The 22,735-nt window shown below is 45.0% G+C and overlaps 3 protein-coding genes across 6 annotated transcripts; 1 reads left to right on the top strand and 2 right to left on the bottom strand.

Annotated features, from left to right (window-relative positions):
- Window positions 1–7: 7 nt before the first annotated feature.
- On the bottom strand, window positions 8–22,227 carry LOC106651753 (polycomb protein suz12-A-like). 2 transcript variants are annotated; one of them, XM_014370407.2, is made up of 8 exons: window positions 21,384–22,223; window positions 19,206–19,252; window positions 18,203–18,701; window positions 17,193–17,588; window positions 16,808–17,097; window positions 16,462–16,715; window positions 15,914–16,395; window positions 14,589–15,779 (listed from the first exon to the last, which is right to left on the bottom strand). In XM_014370407.2, the coding sequence occupies exons 1-8, from the start codon at window positions 21,598–21,600 to the stop codon at window positions 15,307–15,309; spliced, it is 2,658 nt and encodes an 885-aa protein (XP_014225893.1). In that variant the 5' UTR covers window positions 21,601–22,223; the 3' UTR covers window positions 14,589–15,306. The 2 variants fall into 2 exon arrangements, with proteins under 2 accessions (XP_014225895.1, XP_014225893.1); XM_014370409.2 differs by lacking the exons at window positions 14,589–15,779; window positions 15,914–16,395; window positions 16,462–16,715; ... (1 more) ...; window positions 17,193–17,588; window positions 18,203–18,701 and adding exons at window positions 8–638; window positions 1,156–1,907; window positions 2,884–3,527; window positions 3,599–3,880 and having other exon boundaries at window positions 21,384–22,227.
- Window positions 4,648–8,150, bottom strand: LOC106651755 (protein disulfide-isomerase). The gene is made up of 3 exons (XM_014370410.2): window positions 7,770–8,150; window positions 5,381–6,582; window positions 4,648–5,282 (listed from the first exon to the last, which is right to left on the bottom strand). The coding sequence occupies exons 1-3, from the start codon at window positions 7,915–7,917 to the stop codon at window positions 5,145–5,147; spliced, it is 1,488 nt and encodes a 495-aa protein (XP_014225896.1). The 5' UTR covers window positions 7,918–8,150; the 3' UTR covers window positions 4,648–5,144.
- On the top strand, window positions 9,436–12,767 carry LOC106651756 (methyltransferase-like protein 22). Of its 3 annotated transcripts, none has more exons than XM_014370414.2 (5): window positions 9,436–9,502; window positions 10,950–11,040; window positions 11,130–11,300; window positions 11,616–11,972; window positions 12,054–12,767. In XM_014370414.2, the coding sequence occupies exons 2-5, from the start codon at window positions 10,956–10,958 to the stop codon at window positions 12,335–12,337; spliced, it is 897 nt and encodes a 298-aa protein (XP_014225900.1). In that variant the 5' UTR covers window positions 9,436–9,502; window positions 10,950–10,955; the 3' UTR covers window positions 12,338–12,767. The 3 variants fall into 3 exon arrangements, with proteins under 3 accessions (XP_014225900.1, XP_014225897.1, XP_014225901.1); XM_014370411.2 differs by lacking the exon at window positions 9,436–9,502 and adding an exon at window positions 9,536–9,780; XM_014370415.2 differs by lacking the exon at window positions 9,436–9,502 and adding an exon at window positions 10,699–10,798.
- Window positions 22,228–22,735: the final 508 nt, after the last annotated feature.

The raw sequence follows: 22,735 nt of genomic DNA, 5'->3' as shown, positions 1-22,735 counted from the left end.
CAAGAAATTAAGGCACTATTATTTCTGTTTCTTTATTCATTCGACACAAGGATAGGAATACATGATACAGTCTCGTCGTCTTTTTTCTGGCAGTGCAGACGCGCAGTTTTCATTGTTGTTGTTATTATCTCGCAATAGGTACAACGCAAAGTTGCGCGCGATTCGTTTGATCGATATAATAATAATACTCGAGGAGGGCGCGCCGGTGGCATGCATTCTCTCGAACGCGCCCTCGCGCCTTGATTCTATACATAAATACTACCTGCTGTATCAACGCAGGGTAAGTAACGCTTGGCAAAAAATCGGTAAAAGCAACGAAAAAAAAATTATGAAAAAAATACACACAATCATAAAATAATAATAATGAATAAACAGAAATCAGTCGTCGGAATCGGTCTTGGCCAGCACAGGAAGCCGGGGATTGAGCACCTGCACCATGGCGATCATGAGCTTGTAGGCCAGGGCGTACTCGGGACTGCTCGGCTCGAGGCCGCGACAGATCTTCGGCACGAGACTGGCGACGAAGAGGTCGATGAGCTGCGACTCGTAGACCTTGCGCTGGAGCTTTTGCACGAAGTCCTGGAACAGCAGGAGGTGGGAGCGCTCGGAGTAGCGCAGGCAGTGAGTGCCGAATACACCTGCGAAGATTTAGAGATGTCAGAGATTGATTTTCGTTTATGCGATGTTGTGTCTTACGAGCAGGGTTGCGAATATTTGATTGAAAAATTTATGTAATTATTCGAACAATTGGTAATCTATTTTAAATGACAAGTAATAAATAATTTTAGTAGTTAATTTAAAGTCAATTGACATGTGAAAATCGATTAAAGCGAATTGTGATTTAAAATGAATGTAAATCATAAATCAAATCGATTTGTTTGTGTTTCGTGATTTATAGATTTTTACAGTTAAATTTTACAATCTCGAATTACGACTTTATTTCAAATATCAATCAAAATTATTTATCAATTGGAATCCATTGAATTGGTTTTCAATTTTTAATTAATCTTAAACTAACAACTAAAATTATTTATTATTTGAAATTGCTTCAATTGATGATCTATTAAAATTATATACTAATTAAAAACGATCGACTTGATTCAATCGAAATTTTGCGCAACCCCGCTCAACAAAGCTCTCGGCGCGCGCGCGTACCCGACAGCATGGGTATACAGGCGAAGTTCCAGACGCCGTTGGACATCCAGTTCTTGGCGTCGGCCGTGATCTCCCGCGGCAGATCGGACTGGTCGGGCTTGTGCAGCTGTATGTGGCCGATCTGGGTCTTGATGCTGCACTCGTTGTACCACGGGTCCAACTCGATGAATCGCGACTTGATCGACTTTACCTCGTGCTGCGTCACGCCCGGCCTAAAAGTCTCGCCGAAGAGGGTGGCGAGCTCGTCGAGCAGCAGCCGATGCGTGGAGAACCGGGCCGGACTCTTGCGGCGCGCTGCCGCCTCGAAGCGCGCCAAAAATCGATCGTCCTGCTGCTGGTGACGATCCTTGACGTTGACGTTGACGTTGGCGTTGCCGTTGCGTAGATCGTCGTCGCCACCGCCGTTGCCGTTATTATTGCCTTGGTTGAGCTCGGATCTCACGTAGGCGTGATAGATCTTCAGGCACTTGAGCAGCGGACTCGGCACGCCGTAACGATCGAGGCCCTCGACGGCGTCCACGTGACTCAGGACGCGCTCCTCGATGCAGCCCGTGGCGTTGTCGGCGTGCAGCGGGCAGTTCTGGCGCAGCAGCTCCGAGCTGGCGTCCGCCTCGCTGGCGAACCTCTTGATCAGACGATTGAGCTCGGCCAGGGTCTCGACCTCGTCGCTGCCGCGCGGCGTCGTCGGAGCCGCTTTGTCGTTGTTGTCCGCCTTGGGAAGATTCTTTACCGATCTCGCTCTTGGTTTGACGCTGCAAAATCAAAGTTATGCATCGGTGAAAAGATTATTAATTTAAAGAAATCAATGCTTGAAAAAAATCGCCGATTTTTAAGTGTATGATCCAGCTGGATTTAAAATAACATTTCCACGTTAATTTGAGATTAATCGGATTAGTTATTATTTTTAAGTTTATAAATAAAGTATGAAAAAGAACCTACGATGATTAATGTCAAGTATTTCGTAAATACTCATTATTGATTGTTGTTTAAGTACAGATATACAATTTAAGTATTAATTACAAACTTAAGAGTAATAACCAGAGTTGCGAAAATTTCGATTGAATAAAATAATAACTATAGTAAATTGAAAATCAATTAACGACTGAATCAGTTTAATTAGAATATAATTTTAATTGATAATCAATTGAATCTATTTTGAATTATAAGTATAATTTTAGTTGTTAATTTAAGATTAATTAAAAATTAAAAACCAATTCAATGGATTCGAATTCGTGAATAATTTTGATTGATATTTGAAATGAAGTTGTAATTTAAGATTGTAAAATTGAACTATGAAAATTAATAAATCACGAATCCATTTGATTTTTGAATGCAACCTATTTTACTGCACAAATCAATTTGATATGAATTAAAATTATTTATTAATTCAATTCGATCTAATCGATTTTCTCATATCAATTGATTTTAAATCAACAACTAAAATTATACTTATAATTTAAAATAGATTCAATTGATACCTGATTTTCATTCATCGATTGAAATCAATTACCAACCCAAGTACAAGGATACGAATCTATCTTATTCTTGTAATTGGAAATCGCTCGGGTAATAACATAAATTTTTCAATTAAATATTTGCAATCCTGATAATAACTAAGATGAATAATTTAAAATTCGCGTGGAAATATACAGGTATAAAATCTAGCTGGATGCTTTTAAATCAAACTCCAGGAATTTTTTCCAAACAGAATTGTCGTCCAAAATTTACCCAGTACTCGAGGGTATCTTTCTCAGATCTCCGTGGGACTTGGCAGCCGAGATCGTGGGCGGCGGCGGTCCCAACGTCCCGTAAGATTTCTCCGCGGTGGATCTGGCCGCGGTGCTGGCCGCGCTCCTCTTGTTGGCCAGTATGAAATTCGTCTGGGGCTTCGTGGGCGCGGCTCTGTATCCCGTGATCTGAGCCAACACGTTGTCCTTCGAGGGCTCTAAAGCCGTCGATTGCTGCTGTGCAGGCCTCCTCGCGGACGACACGCTACGATTTCTCGGGCGTCTCTGCGCCGGTCTCGCTTGATTCGGACCGGTATTGCTGCCGCCGCGTACCTGAGAGATACTGCGTCGAGGCGCCGGTGCGGGTCTGGAGTTCTCCTTGTTGTTGTTCATCGGCGCGGCCGTTGGCAGTCTCGTGCGCGGAACCGGCGCAGGAGCTCCAGCCGCCGCCGCCGGTCTGTTGCCGTGATAACTGCTCTGCGACATCGAGCTCGAGTAGATCTCCTGCGTGCTCGGCTGCTTGCGGGCGTTCTGGCGCTCGCGCAACAGATTCGCCGCGAGCTTCTCGCGCAGCTGCTGCGAGTGCAGCAGTGTCCGGCCGATCTCCGCGGCTATCTCCTCGGCCTTCTCGTCCGTCGTTATGGGCTACAAAGGAAGGATATAAACGTGAATAAAAAAAACGAAGACCTTAAATCCTTCGTTATCCTTATCCTTACGTCGCAGGTGCAGACGTTGCGATCAAGCTGCCTGACCACCGTCGACTCGATCGGCCAGGGCTTCAGGGCGAACTTGGCCTCCTCGCACTCCATCTGCAGGGTCTTCTTGGTCAGCTCGGTGGCTCTGAGCATCGAGTCGACGAAGCTCGCGAGATCCTGCAGGTCCAGCGGGCCGTTATTTGGTCGCGTCTCGTCGTCGTCGTCGCGATCATCGTCGTGATTGTTGTTGTTGATGTTGTTGTGGTGGTGGTGGTGGTGGTGTCCGTTGCTCATCGTGCCATTCTGCGAATATCGTATACAGTGTTCATATTCTTTCTTTTTTTTTTCTTTTTGGTAATTGGTAATTTGTCACATGTTGGGGAGGAAGAATAACATTGAGCACAACAGTTTCTTTTTTTTTGGTATATCAAAATAATATTTAATTCACATTTTTTACAAACGAATAAATATTAAGAATATAGTTTACATATTATTATGATGGCTTAAAAATAATGAATTTTTTTCACATATTTTCGTAGTATTCTTTATCGTCCAATACGTGGGCGCGCATGTATGTGTGTCTGTCTGCACCACTTGTTCTTCGTTTATTCGTATCACTATACTCTCTCAAGCAATATTCTTTTCGTGAAAAAAACGCGCTCTCAGTCATAAAAAAAAGTGTCGATATCTTTCACGTCCAAAAAAAAAAGAAAAGAAAAAGTATATACGTCGCTCTGAATTACAACAATTTGTCAAAGGTGTGTGTGTGTCCATTCAAAAAAATAAACGAGGCACACCCCGTCTCTAAGTTATACTTGGCAAAATTTAACAAATTTAAAAATGAAAAAGATGTCACACTTATTCTAATAATCAACTAGTATATTGTAATAATAATAATAGTCATTCACACTCTTTCTTTCGCGCACTTTCTTTCAAGTTAAAAAATTTTTTTTTTGTTTGTTTTATTATTTTCATAAATATACTTGTCGAGTTTCACCGGAATGGCTAATAACAATTTTTCACGAAGTGTTTTAATGCATAGATCTCACGTTTTTTTCTTTTTTTTATAAAAAAAAAAAAAAATATAATAGTACTGGCTACGAAGAATAAAATCTTAAAAACTACCACGCCAACGATGGAAGACGCGTATATTTTCTAGCGTACAAGGTTTGTTTCTTCAAGTGAATTTTCCGCGCAGTTAGTACCGGCACAACATTAGTTATACATGAGTTACATAAAAAAAAATTAAATCACAAAGCGCGGAGGCTTTGACAACTGTACAAGGAAATTCAATGATTAAAATGTACACAACGAATGTAGCACGAACTTATGTAAAATGTGTGTGTGTGTGTGAGTGTAGTTAAGGCTTTGAGTGAGATGATGTATACAACAGCCAAATTGTTATATAGCTCACGTCGATAGAAAAAAAAATATATGTATAATCGACATCGCGTTTGAGAAATCTTCGAGACGACTACCGACGATGGATGGCGAATATTTTCCGGGATATCGTCTCGCGATTCGTTGTTGTTGTTGTTTCGTCTTTTCTTAAAGGTGCGAAATTAATTTACAACTCGTCTTTGCGTGGGACGTCGTCGTCTTCGTCTTCTTCCTCGGTCTCGACTGGGCCTTGAGTCTCTTTGCCTTCGGATTCGACGAACTTGGAGAGAGCCTCGAGCGTTCTCTCGCCGTTGTATTCGACAGCCTGGAATCGGAGAAAAAATAAACGATTAAAATTCATGATTTCAGGTAAGAAAACGAAACGACAACGTGACGCGAGCAATTTTGCGCTAATTCGCTTACCTCATTCGTCTCGGCCTTGTACAAGGTGATCGTGGGGAAGCTGGAGATCTTGACGTCGGCCAACTCGTTGGCGGTGGCGTCCATCTTGGCGATCACGATCTTGTCGCTGTCCTTGTACTTCTCACCGAGCTGCTCGTAGATGGGGGCGAGCTGCTTGCAGTGTCCGCACCAGGGCGCGTAGAACTCGACGAGTACGTGCTTCTTCGTGTCGTAGGCGACCTCGGCGAAGTTGGTGCCGACCAGCACCTTGACTCCGGTCTTGTCCCAGTCCTCGGGCAGGTCCTGGGTGAGCAGGTGCCTCTTGAGCTTGCCGTCGAAGAAGGCCGATACGAATTCCTGGATGTTGGCCGCGCTAACTTCCGGGTTCTCGGGCTTGTACTTGGCCATGTCCTCCTCGAGCTGGATCAGACGCATTACCGGGACCTCCTCCTTCTTCATGCCGAAGAACTCGAGGATGCGCTCGTGGTCGTTGTCGTCGGCGTTGATGGTGACGAAGAGCAGCTTGCCGCGGAAGTTCTTGGCGGGTTCCTTGAGCTCCTCCACGTACTTCTCGAAGTGACCGGCTTCCTGGCTGAGGAAGACCAGCAGGTGGGTCTTGATGTCGCCGCCGAAGATTCTGCGTGCCGATTCCTGGTTGAATTCGGCGATCAGGGGCAGGGACTGCAGGTCGACGAATTTCTTGAGGTTCTCGATGCTGACCTCGCCCTCGAACAGGACCTTGCCCTCGTCGAACTTCTTGAACAGGTAGATCTGGCCGTCCTCGGCGGAGTACTCGCCGAAGACGTCGTCGCTGCTGCTCACACCGAAGCCGTACTCATCGTAGTGATTGCCGACCTCCATGAAGGTCTTGGCGTCGGCGGACTCCTGGTCCTTGAAGAAACCGACGATGGCGACGTTGGTGGCGTCGACGAACTTCTTGGCTGCCTCGACATCGGCCAACGGGACGACAGCTGGGCCAGATTTCTTGGTCACCCAGTTGACGATGTCGTCGGCCTGGCGACCGCCCGTGTAGTCCAGGGGTGTTCCCTTGCGGAAGAACTTGAGAGTGGGATAGCCCTTGACCTCGTGCTTCTCGGCGAGCTCGGCCTCGATGGTGGCGTCGACCTTGGCGAGCTTCACCGCGGATCCCTGCTCGAGCAGCTTCTTGGCGGCCTTGGCGTACTCCGGCGCCAGAGCTTTGCAGTGTCCGCACCATGGGGCATCTATGATGACAAGGAAAAGTAACGATAACGATATATTGTAATATTTTTCCAATACGGTTGCGTATTCGTACATAAGTGGCATCCATATACACGTAAGCAAGACGAACATATGTCTCGTTGAGAGAAACGCGCATCATTATCGTCTTATCACTATACGGCGGATTAAAAGTTCAAGATCGCGTGCGCGGAGGGGACACCACGCGCGAGAGACCATAAAATTGTCAGTGTGCAGCAGCCGCGAGAGAAGAACTTGTAAACATCAAAGTCATCATCTTTCGAATTGATCATAAGGTATCATCATCGTCATCCGTGCATCCGACGTGACAACGCGACAAAAAAAAAAGCTCGCTCGCAGCTGAATTGTGACTAATTTCGCCCGTTGATATTTTATTATATACCACGTATGTACCAGTGTAAACGCGTATAAAGGAAGTGGCAAAAAAAAAAAATTGTACGAGGTCGTGACGTGTGTGTGTGTGTGTGTGTACGCGGCTCGCTGTACTACCGGCCGCGACAAAGCCGGCAAGTGCCTCGGTTCAAGCATAATGTATTTAATACCGCAACGCAGACAGACACGTACGAGCCTTGGTTGAATAATTATTGAAGAAAAAAAAAAAAAGTTGACAATGATTCAACTTTCGCGAACAATATGCTTCGGCTAAGTCAATTCGCTCTCTCTTGCTGCCTCTGCTGCTGCTTACGTGTATGCGTATAGAACGTACTATATATATGTTTATAAATACACACGCACAAAGGAAAAGGAGTCGTTGTATGTGTGTGTGTGGGTATACGTGTATATATGCTGCTTAGCCTCGTGCGCGCCGCAGAAACGGCACGATGACGTGGACATTCGCGAAGCAGCAGCAACTGTAAGGCGAGAGTTTATACGCCGCGACGAGGAAGATGTGTGATCGTGTGTTCCTCTCTTTCTTTCTCCGCTGTGCCGCATCAGCAGCGAAGAGCAAGAGAGAGAGAGAGAGAGAGAGATAAGAAGACACGCACACGACACATCTGGAAAGACGTTGAGCGCGAATTTCCTCCGAAAATTTTTATATTTCGTATAGAAATAGACGATGCCATTTACGACGAAGCAGACGCGTATATGTGCGACAATGCAGTTAACGACAAAAAAAAAGAAAGAAAGAAAATAAATAAACGAAAGCGTACATCAATTATTGTATACTTACAGAATTCGACGAGCACGTAATCGTGCTGGCTCAGAGCCTCGTCGTAGTTGTCCTTGCCGAGGACGAGGACCTCGTCCTCGGTCGGGATCTCGGTGGCGGCCGAGCAGCCAGCCACGAACAGGCCGAACAACACCAGCGCGAACTTCATGGTGTAGCGGTTAGCGGTTATAAAAAGTGACTACGGAGGCAACAACACACTTCTCGACTGCTTCGTACCCGAAAAGAAACAAAACGTCGGCTGGCACGCGGCGCGCTTATTTATACGGCTTATAGTAGATATTGGCTCTCGCTAATGTACGCCCCGCGACTATGTTGTATTATATACGGTAGCAGCAGCGACGACGGCGAATCTCGCGAACGGAATGGCCGCGGCGGTGCGGTACTATATACTATACTATACACGCAGCGAAACCATAGGGTTGCGCAGTGGTATAGGTACAAGAGAGAGAGAGAGAAGGAAAGAGACGATCAGCAGCCAGCAGCAGCCGAGCGGCGCCGCGCAAGACAGAGAGAGAGAGAGATGGAAGCTATAGTAATACTCACACACACACACACGAGAGAAGCAGCGGTAGTTTTGCGTGTGTGCGAAATCTCGTGTACACATAGAGAGTCGACGACGACGTGGTTTTAATGAGAAAAAAAAGGGGGAAAAAGACTCCGGAGGCGATTGATACACAGAGAGAAAAGTCCCACAGGAGAAAAACAATTTTTCGGAGCCAAGCGTTATTACGCGGTGTTACGTTACATCGATTAAATGTTTTTGCGTCCGTCGCGCGGGTGTCAATGAAATCTTGATGGGATTTTAATTCGATTCGACAGAAGACGATCGCAATTGGAATGGAAAAATAATAGATATCACTCGCTCTCGAATCGTCTTCTCCCTCGTTATTTATTTTTTTTTTTTCTAATAACATAATGAAGCAGTAAACATGGTAAAATAAAGCTCTCGTGTATACGCTAAGCGTTAAACAATCGCATTGCATTATCATCATCCGCATTTGCGGCGGCGGCGGCGTCTCGTGACAGTCACGAAATAGGTCATCGCACACGCACGACGTACGTCGGCTTGCATTATATACGAGGCAAAAACAATATATAATCTCATCTTTTCGTGGTAAACAATAAAAATAACGAAAAGTAAAAAAACGGAGAAGAAAAAAAATAACGACGAGTCGCGTCGTGGCAATAAGCCCGCGTATACACACATTTCGGTAAAGAGCCGTGAGTACGTGTATCAACGTACTCGGCAGCGTGGTGAGCTCCCATTGGCTCGTTTCTACTTCTGACGAGTCGTAATGTTACCGAAACTGAAAAGTCGAAACCGCCGAGAGAGAGAGAGAGAGCAGGAAATATCGGAGCTCCGCGTGTGACTCGCGTATGTAAGAGAGAGAGATGATCACTTATGCGTATCTATAATACAAATCTATTTTTCACAAAAATAAATATATAACGAAATCTATTACACTCAGTTGGGGGGGTCATCGAATTTTAAATGGCCCAAGGTGCGAGAGATTCACAGGTCAAATATGGGTATATAACACACACGCACGCAGTTCCCCTTCCATGGCGCGGTATAATACACACGGAGACCTGCGAGCGTTATCATATATACATATATCCTTTTAGCTTCAGCAGGTTATACAGGAGGCGCAGGGAGACAGTAGGTGCCATCGTCGTCCGCGAGCTAGTTGCGTCATTGCTCTCCCCACCACCCCATGGGTTACGTCCAATAGGTATTATCGATATATAAAGTAAGATATAATAACTGTACTTTTTTATCTCTTGCTCTCCGAAACGAAGAATTGAACGACGCCGGGCTCTCTCGTTATATTATGTCACGCGTTATGACTTTAAGCTGCTGCTGCCACACAGAAATCTCGTAAGTGCATACAACAACAACAACAAATGTGTGTCGATGTGTGGGATACGTTGAACTTCCGCTGTGCAGCAGAATAACATTATATGTAGGTTAGACGCGACCACCTGCTGCAACTCGGACTCTGAGAGCTATGTAAGTATGATAAACACACAAGGGTGTCACGAGGGTCAAGGGTGCCATGATACGCCATCGTGATGCGTCCCTTTTTTCGTGCGCGACAGAAATCGTCGCGCGCGATGTCTCGAGCAAAAAAAAACCACCTGATGCGCGTGTCTCTCTCGCACGAATTGAGAAACGCGTTGTATTATTTATCCAAGTTTTTTTTCGCGCGCGTTTTGTTTGTCTCTCTCGAAACGCGAGAGACACGATAGACGCAACACGCACACACGTTTGCACAGGTGTTCAGGGCTGCGAAATTTAATTTTTTTTTTTTTTTTTTGTTGATATTAAAATCAATCGAATCGAAGTAGGGCATGGATATAATCGCACGCTCCAACGGCAACGATTCTATTGTTATTTCAGGTACGCGAGGTAAATATTTAACGTGATTTAAACACACAATAGTACAGAAAAAATAATAGAACATTCTAAATTGTGTATAGAATCAGCTGATCGTATCTCGCTGCCACCGTCGCAGCTGTCAGTTGCAGCAGCAGCAGCTATATATAATACAAGCGCTAGATGGCCAGAAAACCGAAATGACTTTTAATAGTTGTACCATCCTATATTTAATGCATCTCGAGTTAAACGCGCAAACACGTGTGTTTAATTATGCGCTCTGTGCTGCAGAGGCAGGTATATATGTATTAAAACGAAGAAGTAGTAAATCTCGTCTCTCCCGATGCTGCTGCTGCTGCAGAACCAAAAATAAATTACGCACTGCAGACGCGACATCCGAGAAACGCGTGTCGTGCGTCGCAGTCGGTGTCCACTGTATCGAGTTGGATTTCGCGCGATTTCGAGATCTGAATTTTGTACTTCTTTTTGCACTCTTTAAATCATAATTATTCGATACAATATCGATCGTTTTTTATATGAGCGTGCTTGTGGTGCCATCATCAGTGCGAGAAAAGTCGTCGATCGACCCGACTGCACGGCGCAGACACGCGCGAAAATTGGCATTGAACTTTGAAACGCGTGCTTTACAGAGGTGCGTGCGCTCGAACGTAGAAAGAAAAGCCTTGGGTGGGGCCAAGTTTTCGTCTACTCATCGATCAATTTTATAATTATAAATACTCGTCGTGAGGTCAGATTGGATAAAAAAAAAATCATAATTGTAATTTTTCTTATGTTCCCTGTAGAAAAAAATGACGACGACGAAGCACAAGATCACCTCGGAGGTAATGATCGAGAAGGACGCCTGCAGCGAGACCAACGAGGAGGGCAGCAACAGTTGAGTACAGTTATATCTTTATCACTCGCATAAAAATTTCCTACGATAAAAAATAATAATCGCATCCCACGATCAAAATCAAACACAGGCGCGGTATCGAAATTCTTTTTCGTACTTCCGGATTACATGAGACGAAACCACAGCCACAGCAGCAGTAACAAAAACGGACAATCGTCGACGACGACGAGCCTCGCGGTCGACGAGGACGGCGATCTCGTGCTCGATCGTAAACCAGCCACCGAGGCCGCCATCTCCATAGGTACGTATTTATACACTGAGAAAAAAAAATCATTGATTCAATGAAAATTTAATTAAATACAATCTATGAAATAATTTCATTGAAACAATCTTTTTTTATTTCATCCAACAAAATATTTAGTTGTTTTTACCGAAATTTCATGAAACTAAAGAAAAAAAAGATTATTTCAATGAAATTATTTCATAGATTGTATTTAATTAAGTATTTCATTGAATCAATTAATTTTTTTTCTCAGTATATAGAATTTATCTATCGACCACGATCGATATCTCTAAATATCTCGTAAAATTTTTTTATACACTCCTGGCATTACAGAGCACAGCATCGCCACGGAACTGAAACTCGTCGGTCTGCAGATATGGCGGGGCGCTCTGCTGCTGGCCGATTACGTGCTGTCGCATCCGGAGCTGTTTCGCGACAGGCACGTACTGGAGCTGGGCTCGGGTGTGGGCCTCGACGGCATCGTCGCCTCCAGCCTGGCGCGCGAGGTCTGCTGCACCGACATCGACTGCGGCACGGGCATACTCGAGCTGATCGAGCGCAATTTCAAACGCAACTCGGAGCTGGTTAAAGCCAAGGTCAGCGTGTGCGAGCTGGACTTTTTGAATGCCGATTGGTGTCCGAAATTGAGAAGCAAGTTGGATAAGATAGACGTGATAATGGCTGCCGACGGTGAGTATAGTCTCGTCTTGACAACAACAAAAAAACACAGCTTTTACTCTATATCATCTCTCCTATATTGGGCTGTGGCAGTGATTTACGACGACGAGATCACGGCGGGCTTCGTGGCGACCCTCGCGCGACTACTGGACGAGACGCCGGCCCGGGCGGCCTACGTGGCGCTCGAGAAGCGCTACGTGTTCACACTGGCGGATCTCGACTCCGTGGCGCCGATGTACGAGGAGTTTCGGCGCTGCGTAAGAAGGCAGAAGCGCGACTGGCTGGTGACCGAGCTGAGCCTCGACTTTCCCCAGTACTTCGCCTATCAGAGGCTCAAGCAGCTGGTGCTGCTCAAGATCGAGAAGAAGACGAGATGACGACGAGAGAGAGCGTGAATTCATCATTAGTATTATCATTTTGTTTTTTTATTGATTCAAAACGGAATAAAAATGTGCGCGGTTGTGTGTATATTTTGTGTATATATTAAAAAAAGAGAAGTCACTGGGCAATTTGTTCGAGCGTCATTTAAAAGCGACGCGTGTGTCATTTCGGCCACTCGGCGAGCCAATTGGGAGGAGCAGCAGCGCCGCGCAGGTGGCACGACGAGGCGGTGGTGGTGGCCACCGTCGTGACGTTGGAGAAGAGGCTCTTGGCCAGGGCCAGCTGGACGTAGCGATTCTTGCGCGCCTGCTGGTCCGATTCCTCGCGCAGCGGCTCGTTCTCGCGTCTTATCAATTTACCTGTGTCCAAGTTGGATCATAAAGAAAGGAAAAGTTTCGATTCTTTCTTCCGAAGGCTTGATTTCTTTTCTTTTTTTTTGAATCACCTACCGCGTCTGTCGCCGGCGTAATAGATCACGTCGACGTCGCCCTTCCATTGCACGCTGCGCGGCCTCGGCGTCTCGACTGCTGCTGCTGCTGCAGCAGCGGCTGCGCAAGCTCCTCCGGCTTCCTCCTCGAAGCTAAAGTCACCGGAGCTCTGATCTATCAACGCTCGATTATTATCACCTGCTTCGGCGTTGGTCGCGTCGTTGGTCTCGTCGTCCACCAGTTGCAGCAGTTCCAACGACTTGGCCAATTCTTCGTTTTGCTTTATGTTGCTCTCGTTGCTGTTGTTGTTATCGATGTCGGCGCTCGAGATGGTCTTGGCGGCCGGCACTCGTCTGAGTCGTCTACCACCACCAGCGCCGACGACGATCTGCGCCTGAGTCGTGGCGCGCTGAAGCCGACGCAGCTGCTGTACGGAGCGCTTGTCCGTGAGAACGTGATGATGATGGTGGTGGCCGGTCGAGCGGGCGCGCGAGTGTCTGCGTCCGCGCTGCTCGAGATTCGCCGATCTTATGCTCAGCCGGCTGATGCTGGGTCGACGTTTGATTACGCTGCCGTTGTTGTTGCTGTTGTTGCTCTTCGCCTTGATGATTTCGGAATTATTATTATCGTTGTCGTCGGTGGCGGAGGGGACGGGGACGCTCTCGTCCATGACGTCGTCGATCGCGGCAGCCTCTTCCCTATCCGACATTGTTCACATTGTCCTTTGCCATATAGGTCTTTTGTAGATATACGTACGCACTTTTCTCTGCTGATAAAAGTCGTCAAAAATACCATGTACATATATAGGATTGCACAGATTTATAAAAAAAAACTGGGTTAACGACCCGCCTCGGTGTACGATACCGATTGAACATATCAGCGAGTATATATTATATATAATAAAAACGATATTACACATTGTACAATTTTCGTCCACTGTACTGTTTTTTTTTTATTGAAAGATCCTTTACATACTATATACATCCTTACAGTGTAAACAGTAAATTTATTACATAAATATGTATCGTACGATTGAATGTGGACAGTGCGCGACGAGGCACCGGTGTGTGTGTGTGTGTGTGTGTCGCTCGATTTTTTTGCACTGTCCGATCGCGCATCAATATTCTTATTACAAGAGTAGGCGCAAAATAATACAAAAAAAAAAAATAATAACAGCAACGAAAAGAAAATAATAATAATTTGCACTTTCGCATCGGCATGAAAAAAAACATCATCTGCCTTCGTTTGCGATTAATATTTTAAATTCATGAGTTTTCCTACGATAATGGTAGAAGATTATACATATCAATTTCAAGCTTCGGCTAAAAATTTTTTTTTCCATCTGCAACTCCTGGACTTTCACAGAAGGCACTTTTGCGCTCGTAGAATGTTTTTCTGTTTTATCGAAATCGATTTAATTCGGACAAAATCGGAAAAACGTTACAAAACTTATATGGGATATATATTGATATGATTTGCATTACATGAATTTTTAAATATCTGTACGCAAATTCGTTTTTTACTTTCACGTTTTACTTGTGAACGAAATTTTCAGATCATTCATTAGCATTATATTTATCAATTACACAATTTTTACACGTTCGGATTATTATAGTCAATGTGTGTGTCCTGTGATAATTGAGTTATAGTTGTTCAATACCTAAATAATTGAAGCTAACTATTAGTGTCTGCGACTCAAAACGCAATAAGATCATTGGAATTTGTAAATAAAGCGAGAGGGAAAATTCATCAGTTTATCAAAGGTAGCGTCGAAAATGTTATGGGTGACTAGAGTGTAAATAAAAAGTATACAAATTGATTGAAGCGTTATGAAAGCGAATCGTTATTCAGTAAAAATGCATGAATTTATGATCAAAGGAAAATAATTCAAACGTAAATCGTAATTAATTACATTATTTGTTAATTTCGCTATTGAAAGCAAAAAATGAACGATATTAGTTCATTCGAAGTTCATGAAGAAGAAATAATACCTAAACTTAATAAGTTATACAAAATTGAAAAACTTAATAAAAATTGCGTCTAATTTTTCATGATCTCTTTGTTTCATTTGAAAAAAAATTAATAGTTCTTTGCAATTCTACTAGATATCAAGTCCTTTTAAAACAATTGTCTTAACGAAAATGGGATCGATAACTTTCGACAATTATTCTACTTGACCTGATCGATAAAATAGAAAATGTTTTAAACTCAAGTAATATGATAATTCCAACAAATACTGTACAAATGTTGATTTGTAAATTTATGATAAACAAACGTTCAACAAATTCATTCAAAATTGAACCACCGCCGAGGATCATGCCATTTCTATGTGGACGTCTCTTTATTTCATTTATACCACAATGTTATTTTGTCAATAAAAATACAAAACGAGCGAAGCATGAATCCATTCACGCGAAACAACATTAAAAGTCAAACTTTTCAACATCCATTATAATAATATAATCGTAATATACATTTTATTCCTAGTAGCGACGGCGTTGATTTCTTTCTTTCTTTCTTTCTTTTTGTTATTATCATTAAAACGAGCCGTTTTGCACAGTCTTAGTCGCGGTCGTGCCATTGGGCACGGGATCGAGTACCAGTTTACGCCTGTGATACTCGCTTTCGTTTCCCCCCACGGACGACTTGCGTCGTTGCATCCCCGTGGTGGACGTTGTCGTCGTCGTCGTCGTCGCCGACGCTTTGGCATTATTACCAGAAGCGCCACTACTACCGTCCTGCTGATGATCGATCGCGGCGCTCTTGCGTCGGATCTGCTGCGAGGAGGAGGCTGCGTCGACGCCATTGACGGACGCGGCTACGGCGGGGGCAGCCGCGTCTTTCGGCGAGTGCAAGTTGCCGAGGGCATTGGTGCCGCTCGACATCATGCTCGGGTGCTTGGCGTGCAGATGCGCATTGCCCGGGGGCGAGCTCATCGGCAGGGTCGTCGTCTTGCGACGATGCGTGTCCTGATTGTTGAAATGGACTTTGCTCGCTTGAACGCTATTCGCTGAAGGATAATAGTAATTTTTTTTTTAATTAAGAAAATACGTTCTCGGTAAAGGAGATCTGTGTTTTGTTTTGTTTTTTTCTTAAATTCTACCATCTCTAGCATGCGGTAAAATTATTAAAATTTTTTCTAACCAGTCTTGACGGGCTCGCTGAAATTCTGCGAGCCGTTGGCGCTCCACCACTCGACCTGGTCGGCGTGGGCCTTTTGCAGGACCTTGCGAGCCTCGCTGTTCGCGCCCTCGGCCTGCATGATGTCCTGGAGCTTTTGTATCGTCTGAAATAGCACCGGCGGGCTAATCAGGCTGAAATCGAAAAGATTGCTCATGTGCAGAATGAAGTTTCGATAGAGATTCTTCATGAGCAATTCTTTGCCGCGTTGCTCGACGAACATCTGACAGGCCAAGGGTATTTGACAGTCACCCACGTAACCGTGCTTCATAACATGAAGATTCCACATCTTCATCAGCTCCTTCTCGCCCTCGTTCACGTCGGTGAAATCGTCGATCATCATCATCGTCTTGGTTTGCAACCATTTGGGATCGTTCTCGCCCTCCGAGTCCACGTCCAATTCCTTGGGATAGATCGGTAAGCAGGTGACCGTGTGGTGATACAGCCTGAAAGGTAAAGCGAGAAATTAAAAAAATATTGTCATCGTTTTCAACTGAATGATTTGTACTCGCCTATTGTGCCCAGTTATGTAAGGCCTCGAACTCTCGAGCTCGTTCTCGTCGGGCTCCAAAAATTCCGACAGACTCGGTTTCGGTCTCTTTGGCCTGCAGACTAAAATGTTCGAGACGCTCGTGCGCCTGGCCGGGCCGGTTTTCGCGTTTTTCGAGGTGCTCGGCTGCTGGATGAGCGTGTGCGGACTGCCCGAGTACGAGCCGTCGTAATAGTGATTTATGGCAACGTCTATCCTGGCACCTTGGGGTATGGGCTGTAAAAAGAAAGTCATAACGTAGATTTCAAACATTTTCCTTTGCGTACACGAAAGAGGTGTGAAGAATTCAGGAAGAGTCCACTACTCACGGCGTAAGTGAAGATGAATCGCGAGTGGCAGAGCTTCAAGTGCTTCAGCAGCGAGTAGAGCTTGCCGCACTCGAGCGAGCACCAGGGACACTGAAAATCCTCGCAGGCTTCGGTCTGCTGTCGACTGTTGTTGTTGTACAGGAATTGATAAACGATCTGGTGTCGCTTGGACGCCTCGGCCAATTCTCCGTTCGCCAGGGTAACCTTCGGAGTTCCTAACAGACTAGATGAGTTTAGCGACGAGTTATTGGCGTTGTTCGTGGACGTGTTGTTGTTGTGAATGAGGCCATCTGAGATCATCGAAAGAACTAATCGTTATTTTCACGCATTCTTTTGACCGCGATCTCTCGCGAACGCAAAAACAGTCGCAACCGTGTGTACTCACTGTTTCCAGGCCTGTTCTCTTTGTTGTCGCCGGCAGCGGTGGCCGCCGACTGCAGACCGTTGCTCGCGCTCCTGTCGACGAATCCGTTCTGCGCTGCGTTGCCCAGCTCTCTGGTCCAGCTCAGCTTGAACTTGAGCAACAGCTGCTGCTCGAAATCGTCGACGGGCGGACAGTCGCGTTTGGCCTCCTGCGTCAGCGTCTCCCAGGACAGATGCTTCTTGGGGCTGCCACGCGCAGCACCCTGTATCTCGGTCAGGCTCAGGGCGTACTCGCCCTCCGTCAGCTGGCATTTGTTGTGCTTGTCGTAGACGGTGAGCTCGGAGCTGTAGATTCGCGTCTCCGGCTCTTTGCCGCTGGCCGTACCGTTGGACAGTTTGCAGCGCTTGGCGGCCGGTTCTGGGGGAAAAAAAAGGGAGAAATAAAATTGTAGAGTCGGAGCCGTGGTGAAATAGATCACTGAGAAAAATCTTATGGGTAGAGATCTAGCACAGTATATGGCCCAATGGGTTTAGTTTTTCATTTACAGTATTAGACTGTAAAAGTGGAAGAAATTTTCTTCTGAAGGACACATATAAAAACCTTTTCAATACCTCATTTGAAAGTATTTTGTCGAGATAGATACTTAGAAACAGTAAAATGCACTGATTGAGTCAACTGATCTTATAGGTAACTATTTCACACATTTAAGCTACCTATCTTAGAATTCCAAGTCATTGGATGAATCAAAATAGTTCTGAAATTTCATTTTGTTCGATAAGGTAAGCATAAGGTGATCTTTAGCACTTTGTATTACAATTTGTTAAGAATTTACTATTCATTTATTCATTTTAATAAATAAATAAAAAATTAAAAAACAATTAAGCTCCCTTTTAGCCCTTAACAAACTATTATTACTCAAAATAATGTCACAGCAAAGTATACATGTTCTAATCTAGCTGTCTACACTTTTGCCTAGATCTACCCTTACACTTTTTTCAGTTTAGTATGATTATTTTTTCCTCGATTCTTACCATCGTCGCTGTCGCCGTTCATGGTGGGCGAGCTCGAGCTCGGGAACTGAACCGTCATCAGTAGCATGTATGTCTTGGAGGTACCGCCGAGGTTGAACGACTCCTTGGGCACGTGTATGGTCGTCGCCGGGGACGAGCTCGTCGTCGTCGTCGTCGTCGCACCACCGACGCCGTTGGTGGACTGCGTCGTCGGATTCACGGGGATCTTGGCGCTACCCACGGAGACCTGCATGATCGGCGTGCTCACGTCTTTGCGCTTCTTGTGGCAGATCTTGACGAGATACGTCTCGACCGTGACGGGATCCTGGGTGTCGCTCAGCGACGGATGAAAGACGCCGGCGAAGGTGATGGTCATGCGCCCGTTGCCCGCGACGTTCTTGTCGATCTTGGCCAGCTGCCGATCGAGAATCGAGTTGACGCGAAAGTTGCGCCTCGTCCTGTTGCTGCGCTTCATTCGCCAGTCCATCATGTAGCTGAGATTTCTGTGCAGGAATATCGGCTGAAACGGAAAAACAGACGAGTATATATCCTCGGGCTATACGTGCCGGGCGGGACGAGAGTCGCGCGAATGATTATTTTTCTCTTTTTTTCTTAATTTTGTAAAGTTCGGAGACTGATTATATAAAAGAAACAAAAAAAAAGAAAAGTAAAATTGCATTTGAATGAAGAGACTTGAGCGTAATACGTACCGTGGCAGAAATTAAGATCAAAGATGTGTGTTATAAATCAAAAGTCAACGACAAGCACTTTATATATTACATACATATACAGACGAAGATGCAAGAAAAATAAACAAAACTTTACAACGAGCGAGATGATGATGAGATGCAAAAAAATTGGCGCAAAAAAGGTGTTGAAACAAAGTAACATAACATGTAGGGCTGGGGGGTATAGTATATATCGCATCGTAGCACAATAAAGTAATGATATAAACGATATAAATGATAATAATTCGTTTGTTGATAAATGTTATAAAATATTTAATTGCGTTGCGTGTACTCACCGATACTTGATTGCGGGTACGTAGGTATCGATAGATTTGCGTCGGTTCTGCAAGAAGAAAACAAAACCATACATTTCCATCATTCGAACTCTCGGATAATCTCCAAAAAAAAAAAAAAGAAAGTATCTTCGAAATTCGAATCGACTTCGAACAGATGCGCGCCTATACATTAGTACGCTCTCTCGGCCAACAGATGTCTTAGGGCTGTCTGGTCTACGACACTCGCGAGCGAAGTGCGGCCGAAAACGTACAAAGCACCGTGCTTTGGTGCCGTAAAGACGATCCTTCTGGATTCAGAACGGGAGATGATGACTGAGTAAGTCGCTCGTTACCCATACGAGATGTCTGTTCGCTCGGAACCTTGTTACGCAATCGGCAGACTATGACACTCTGATCCCGTTCAAAAACCCCCAATATATAAATCAAAAATCAAAAGTTAAAGCGACTAGAAAAAATTCGTTCACCGAATCGTGAGTAAAACTTCTAATGAGAAGTAGTGTGCGTCTATACGATAGATGATTAACGAAACGATACCAACGAGAAATGTGGGTCAGAGCGACGTGGAAAAACACTCGGCCACGAATGCATCGCGCCTATATACGCTAGACAATGTGACGAATTTCTTTTTTATATTGCAAGGCTCAGGACACGTTACATTTCTTACAATTTTTTTAAAGATATAAATAAAATGATATTAACCCCTCGAAAAACTAAAAAACCGTTTTTTACCTTGGGGGCCCAGCAGGTAAGTATATATCATATATTGTATATGCATCGTATGCATGGAAACACGCGCCAAATACGTCTACGTCAGCTGGTGTCTCTCGGTGCTGCTTCGTCGAGCGTAAAATATACATAATGGGTACGCACGAAAAAGGGTAAACGGAAAGTTTTGCCCATTTCTCGCTTCCGTGAGTCTACAATATTGAATATAATATTAGGAAGACTTTTAACCATTTGCCGGGTATACCCAGTCTCGAGGACTTTATAAAATTCGAAAAGCTAAAAACACGCGCGTGGCAAACTGATCCCGATGATGTGCAGCTGCCGCTTATGGCCAAGCGCCCCGACTTTTCATCGCGATGAAAGGAATCGATTACCCGGACTTTTTAAAAATCGATAAATAGCTTCGCGCGTAAGCACGGCTTTGTCACACGCGGAATAAGTAATTCTTTTTTTTTGTTCTAGATCAGTAGAATTCAATTTTATTTCTTTCTTTCTTTCTCTCTCTCTCTCTCTCTCTCTCTTTCTCTGTCTCGTATAGATGCGGTAACGAACTTTTCGTAATAGTCAGCAGATTTAATACGAGAAGCGTACACAACGATCTCACGTTTCTCATTCTCGCTCTCTTTCCTTCTTTCTTTCTCTCTTTTTTTCCTTCTCTCTCTCATGGAAGATGAAAGGAGAATTACGCGTGCACGCAACAACCCCTCCGTTTTCGTATATATGACATATGCAACAAATTCAATTGGAAGAAGTAAAGAGGAGAGAAGTATAAGAGAGCGGAAACCATGTAGCTCCACCCGGGCACGTCCGTGAGATGCTCGAGTTATAAGTCTCATCTTCTTTTTATTCTTTTTATTTATTATTTGTTGGTTTTTGGCTAAATTTCTTCACGAGCTTCAGATGCATGGAGAAAGAGAGAGAGAGAGAGAGAGAAATACAGAAACGATGCAGAACGACGGGAGTCGTTGGTATATATTTTTTTGCGCGCTCCGCAAATGACGTACCGCGTCAACAACTTCGGGGGCCGTTGTTGGTACATCCAAAAACGTATCGCGCCGAACGAGGCAGGATACGAAACATAACGTCAAAAAAACTGTATCGCTTTTCTCGTGCATAGAGTAGCGTTCGGACTACGAGTCTCTCTTTCTCTCTCATGGTGTAAGTATATAATATAATATACAACACGAGAAGCAGCATCGTGCACGCACAGGCGGCCCCCGTGCGGTTGTATACATGTATATAACGACGCGCGCGGGCTTTGCAGGTTATGTGTCTCGCGAATTTTTCGATACACAATTGTATCGTCGAGAGCAGCTATACAACTGCACACAACACCTCTCTTTGTTCGATATACGCTCGGGACACCGCTACGTTCGAGACACCGCGTGGCCCTTATACAAATAACCAAAACAAACGAAAATTTTCTCGAATCGACTCGGTCGAGACACTTACTCTCGAACGCCTGAAGGAACAGCTCGTGATCGGCGAAAGCGGATCTCGGATTGTTGCTGTTGCCGTTGGTACTGCCAGCCGAGGACGCCGTCGCCGTTGTGGCTGCTACTCCGACTTCTTGCTGTTGGGACTGTGGCTGTTGTTGCTGCTGCTGCTGCTGCTGCTGCTGCTGCTGCTGCAGCTGATGATCCTTGTCGGATCTTCTCTTGGGCGGCATGTTGTTGACTGCAGCACACTGCTACTGTACTTGCAGCGCGGGTTTTTTTTTGTTGACAACAACCAAAAGGCACACAAACACGCGCGCACAGTTTCTGGCCAAAAAACTTTTCAGCGTCGCGAGTTTTTATCGAGCACTCATTGGACACGGTTCGTCGTGGGTCTCCTTGTTTCTTCGATGCAATGCAAACCAAACCAAACCAAAAAAAAAAAGAAACGAAGAAACAGCCTAGTCGCGCTCGCGCGCTTATTACGGCACGTACAACACACACTCTGCTCTCAAAACTCCTATACTCGCACCATGTTATAATATACCTGCACGAGCGGAGCACCGCGCGATTATTTTATATACGTGTATAATAATACTGACACACACGCACAGAGAGGCAGCGCACAGCTATGTAACTACACAGAGAAGTGGTGCAGCAACGAGGAGTTGGAGCGGCGCCCACGGCTCGATCATTGGGTGTGTTTTCTATATAATGTGCCTATTGGTAACGCGACGATCACGAAGCTACGACTATGTGTATGTTTTATAAGGCCCCCCGAGTGCAGAATGAAAAAAGGAGTCTTTCTCCTCGGCGTGTGTGTGTATATGTATTCGTATGGCGGCTCGATATAATATATGTCTATATATATATATATATGCTGTAACACACGCTGACAAAAGAGACAGAGAGAAACGGCTGATCCGACTGCTATCGCGGTTCTGTCCATAGTTCTCTCCCATTCTCGCCTTGGGCCTGGGAGAATGCGCCGCGACGAATGCGCGGGCCGAACATCGGCAACCAGCCAGGCACACACACACACATACGCGTGCACAAATTTAGCTGCAGGAATTCCTGTGTGTTTTTCGGTGCACTCGTGCATGTGTGTGTGTGCGTGTGCTGTGCGCTGCGGCCGCGTGTGAAATTCGCAGCGACATCTGGAAGTTCTTCGATCGAGCGCTGAAATTCGAATGACGCGGGAATAAAAACGCGATTAACGGTCGACGTCTATATCGTCGATGATAAGAAATAAGAATTGAAGAGGGTAGTGCCGAAGGATAACTTTGACAGTTGGATTTTTTTTTAATGATCGAGATGTATAAACATTTTTTTTTTCGCTCTGACCAATAATATGCAATTTTGTCGCTA

Source organism: Trichogramma pretiosum, unplaced genomic scaffold (genome assembly GCF_000599845.2).
Source record: "Trichogramma pretiosum strain Unisexual culture from Peru unplaced genomic scaffold, Tpre_2.0 scaffold89, whole genome shotgun sequence".
Taxonomy (NCBI): domain Eukaryota; kingdom Metazoa; phylum Arthropoda; class Insecta; order Hymenoptera; family Trichogrammatidae; genus Trichogramma; species Trichogramma pretiosum.
The sequence above is the reverse complement of the archived record's forward strand: the minus strand, read 5'-3'. Positions and strand labels throughout refer to the sequence as shown.

Bases quoted from the DNA above. Each gene is read 5' to 3' on its own strand.
- LOC106651755 (XM_014370410.2), bottom strand. From the start codon at position 7,917: ATGAAGTTCGCGCTGGTGTTGTTCGGCCTGTTCGTGGCTGGCTGCTCG. The intron at 6,583-7,769 runs GTAAGTATACAA...TTGTCATCATAG, and splicing joins TTACGTGCTCGTCGAATTCT to ATGCCCCATGGTGCGGACAC. The intron at 5,283-5,380 runs GTAAGCGAATTA...CTCCGATTCCAG, and splicing joins ACAAGGCCGAGACGAATGAG to GCTGTCGAATACAACGGCGA.
- LOC106651753 (XM_014370407.2), bottom strand. From the start codon at position 21,600: ATGCCGCCCAAGAGAAGATCCGACAAGGATCATCAGCTGCAGCAGCAG. The intron at 19,253-21,383 runs GTAAGTGTCTCG...TTCTTCTTGCAG, and splicing joins GTTCCTTCAGGCGTTCGAGA to AACCGACGCAAATCTATCGA. The intron at 17,589-18,202 runs GTAAGAATCGAG...TTTTTCCCCCAG, and splicing joins GAACGGCGACAGCGACGATG to AACCGGCCGCCAAGCGCTGC.
- LOC106651756 (XM_014370414.2), top strand. From the start codon at position 10,956: ATGACGACGACGAAGCACAAGATCACCTCGGAGGTAATGATCGAGAAG. The intron at 11,041-11,129 runs GTTGAGTACAGT...AATCAAACACAG, and splicing joins CAACGAGGAGGGCAGCAACA to GCGCGGTATCGAAATTCTTT. The intron at 11,301-11,615 runs GTACGTATTTAT...CTGGCATTACAG, and splicing joins CGAGGCCGCCATCTCCATAG to AGCACAGCATCGCCACGGAA.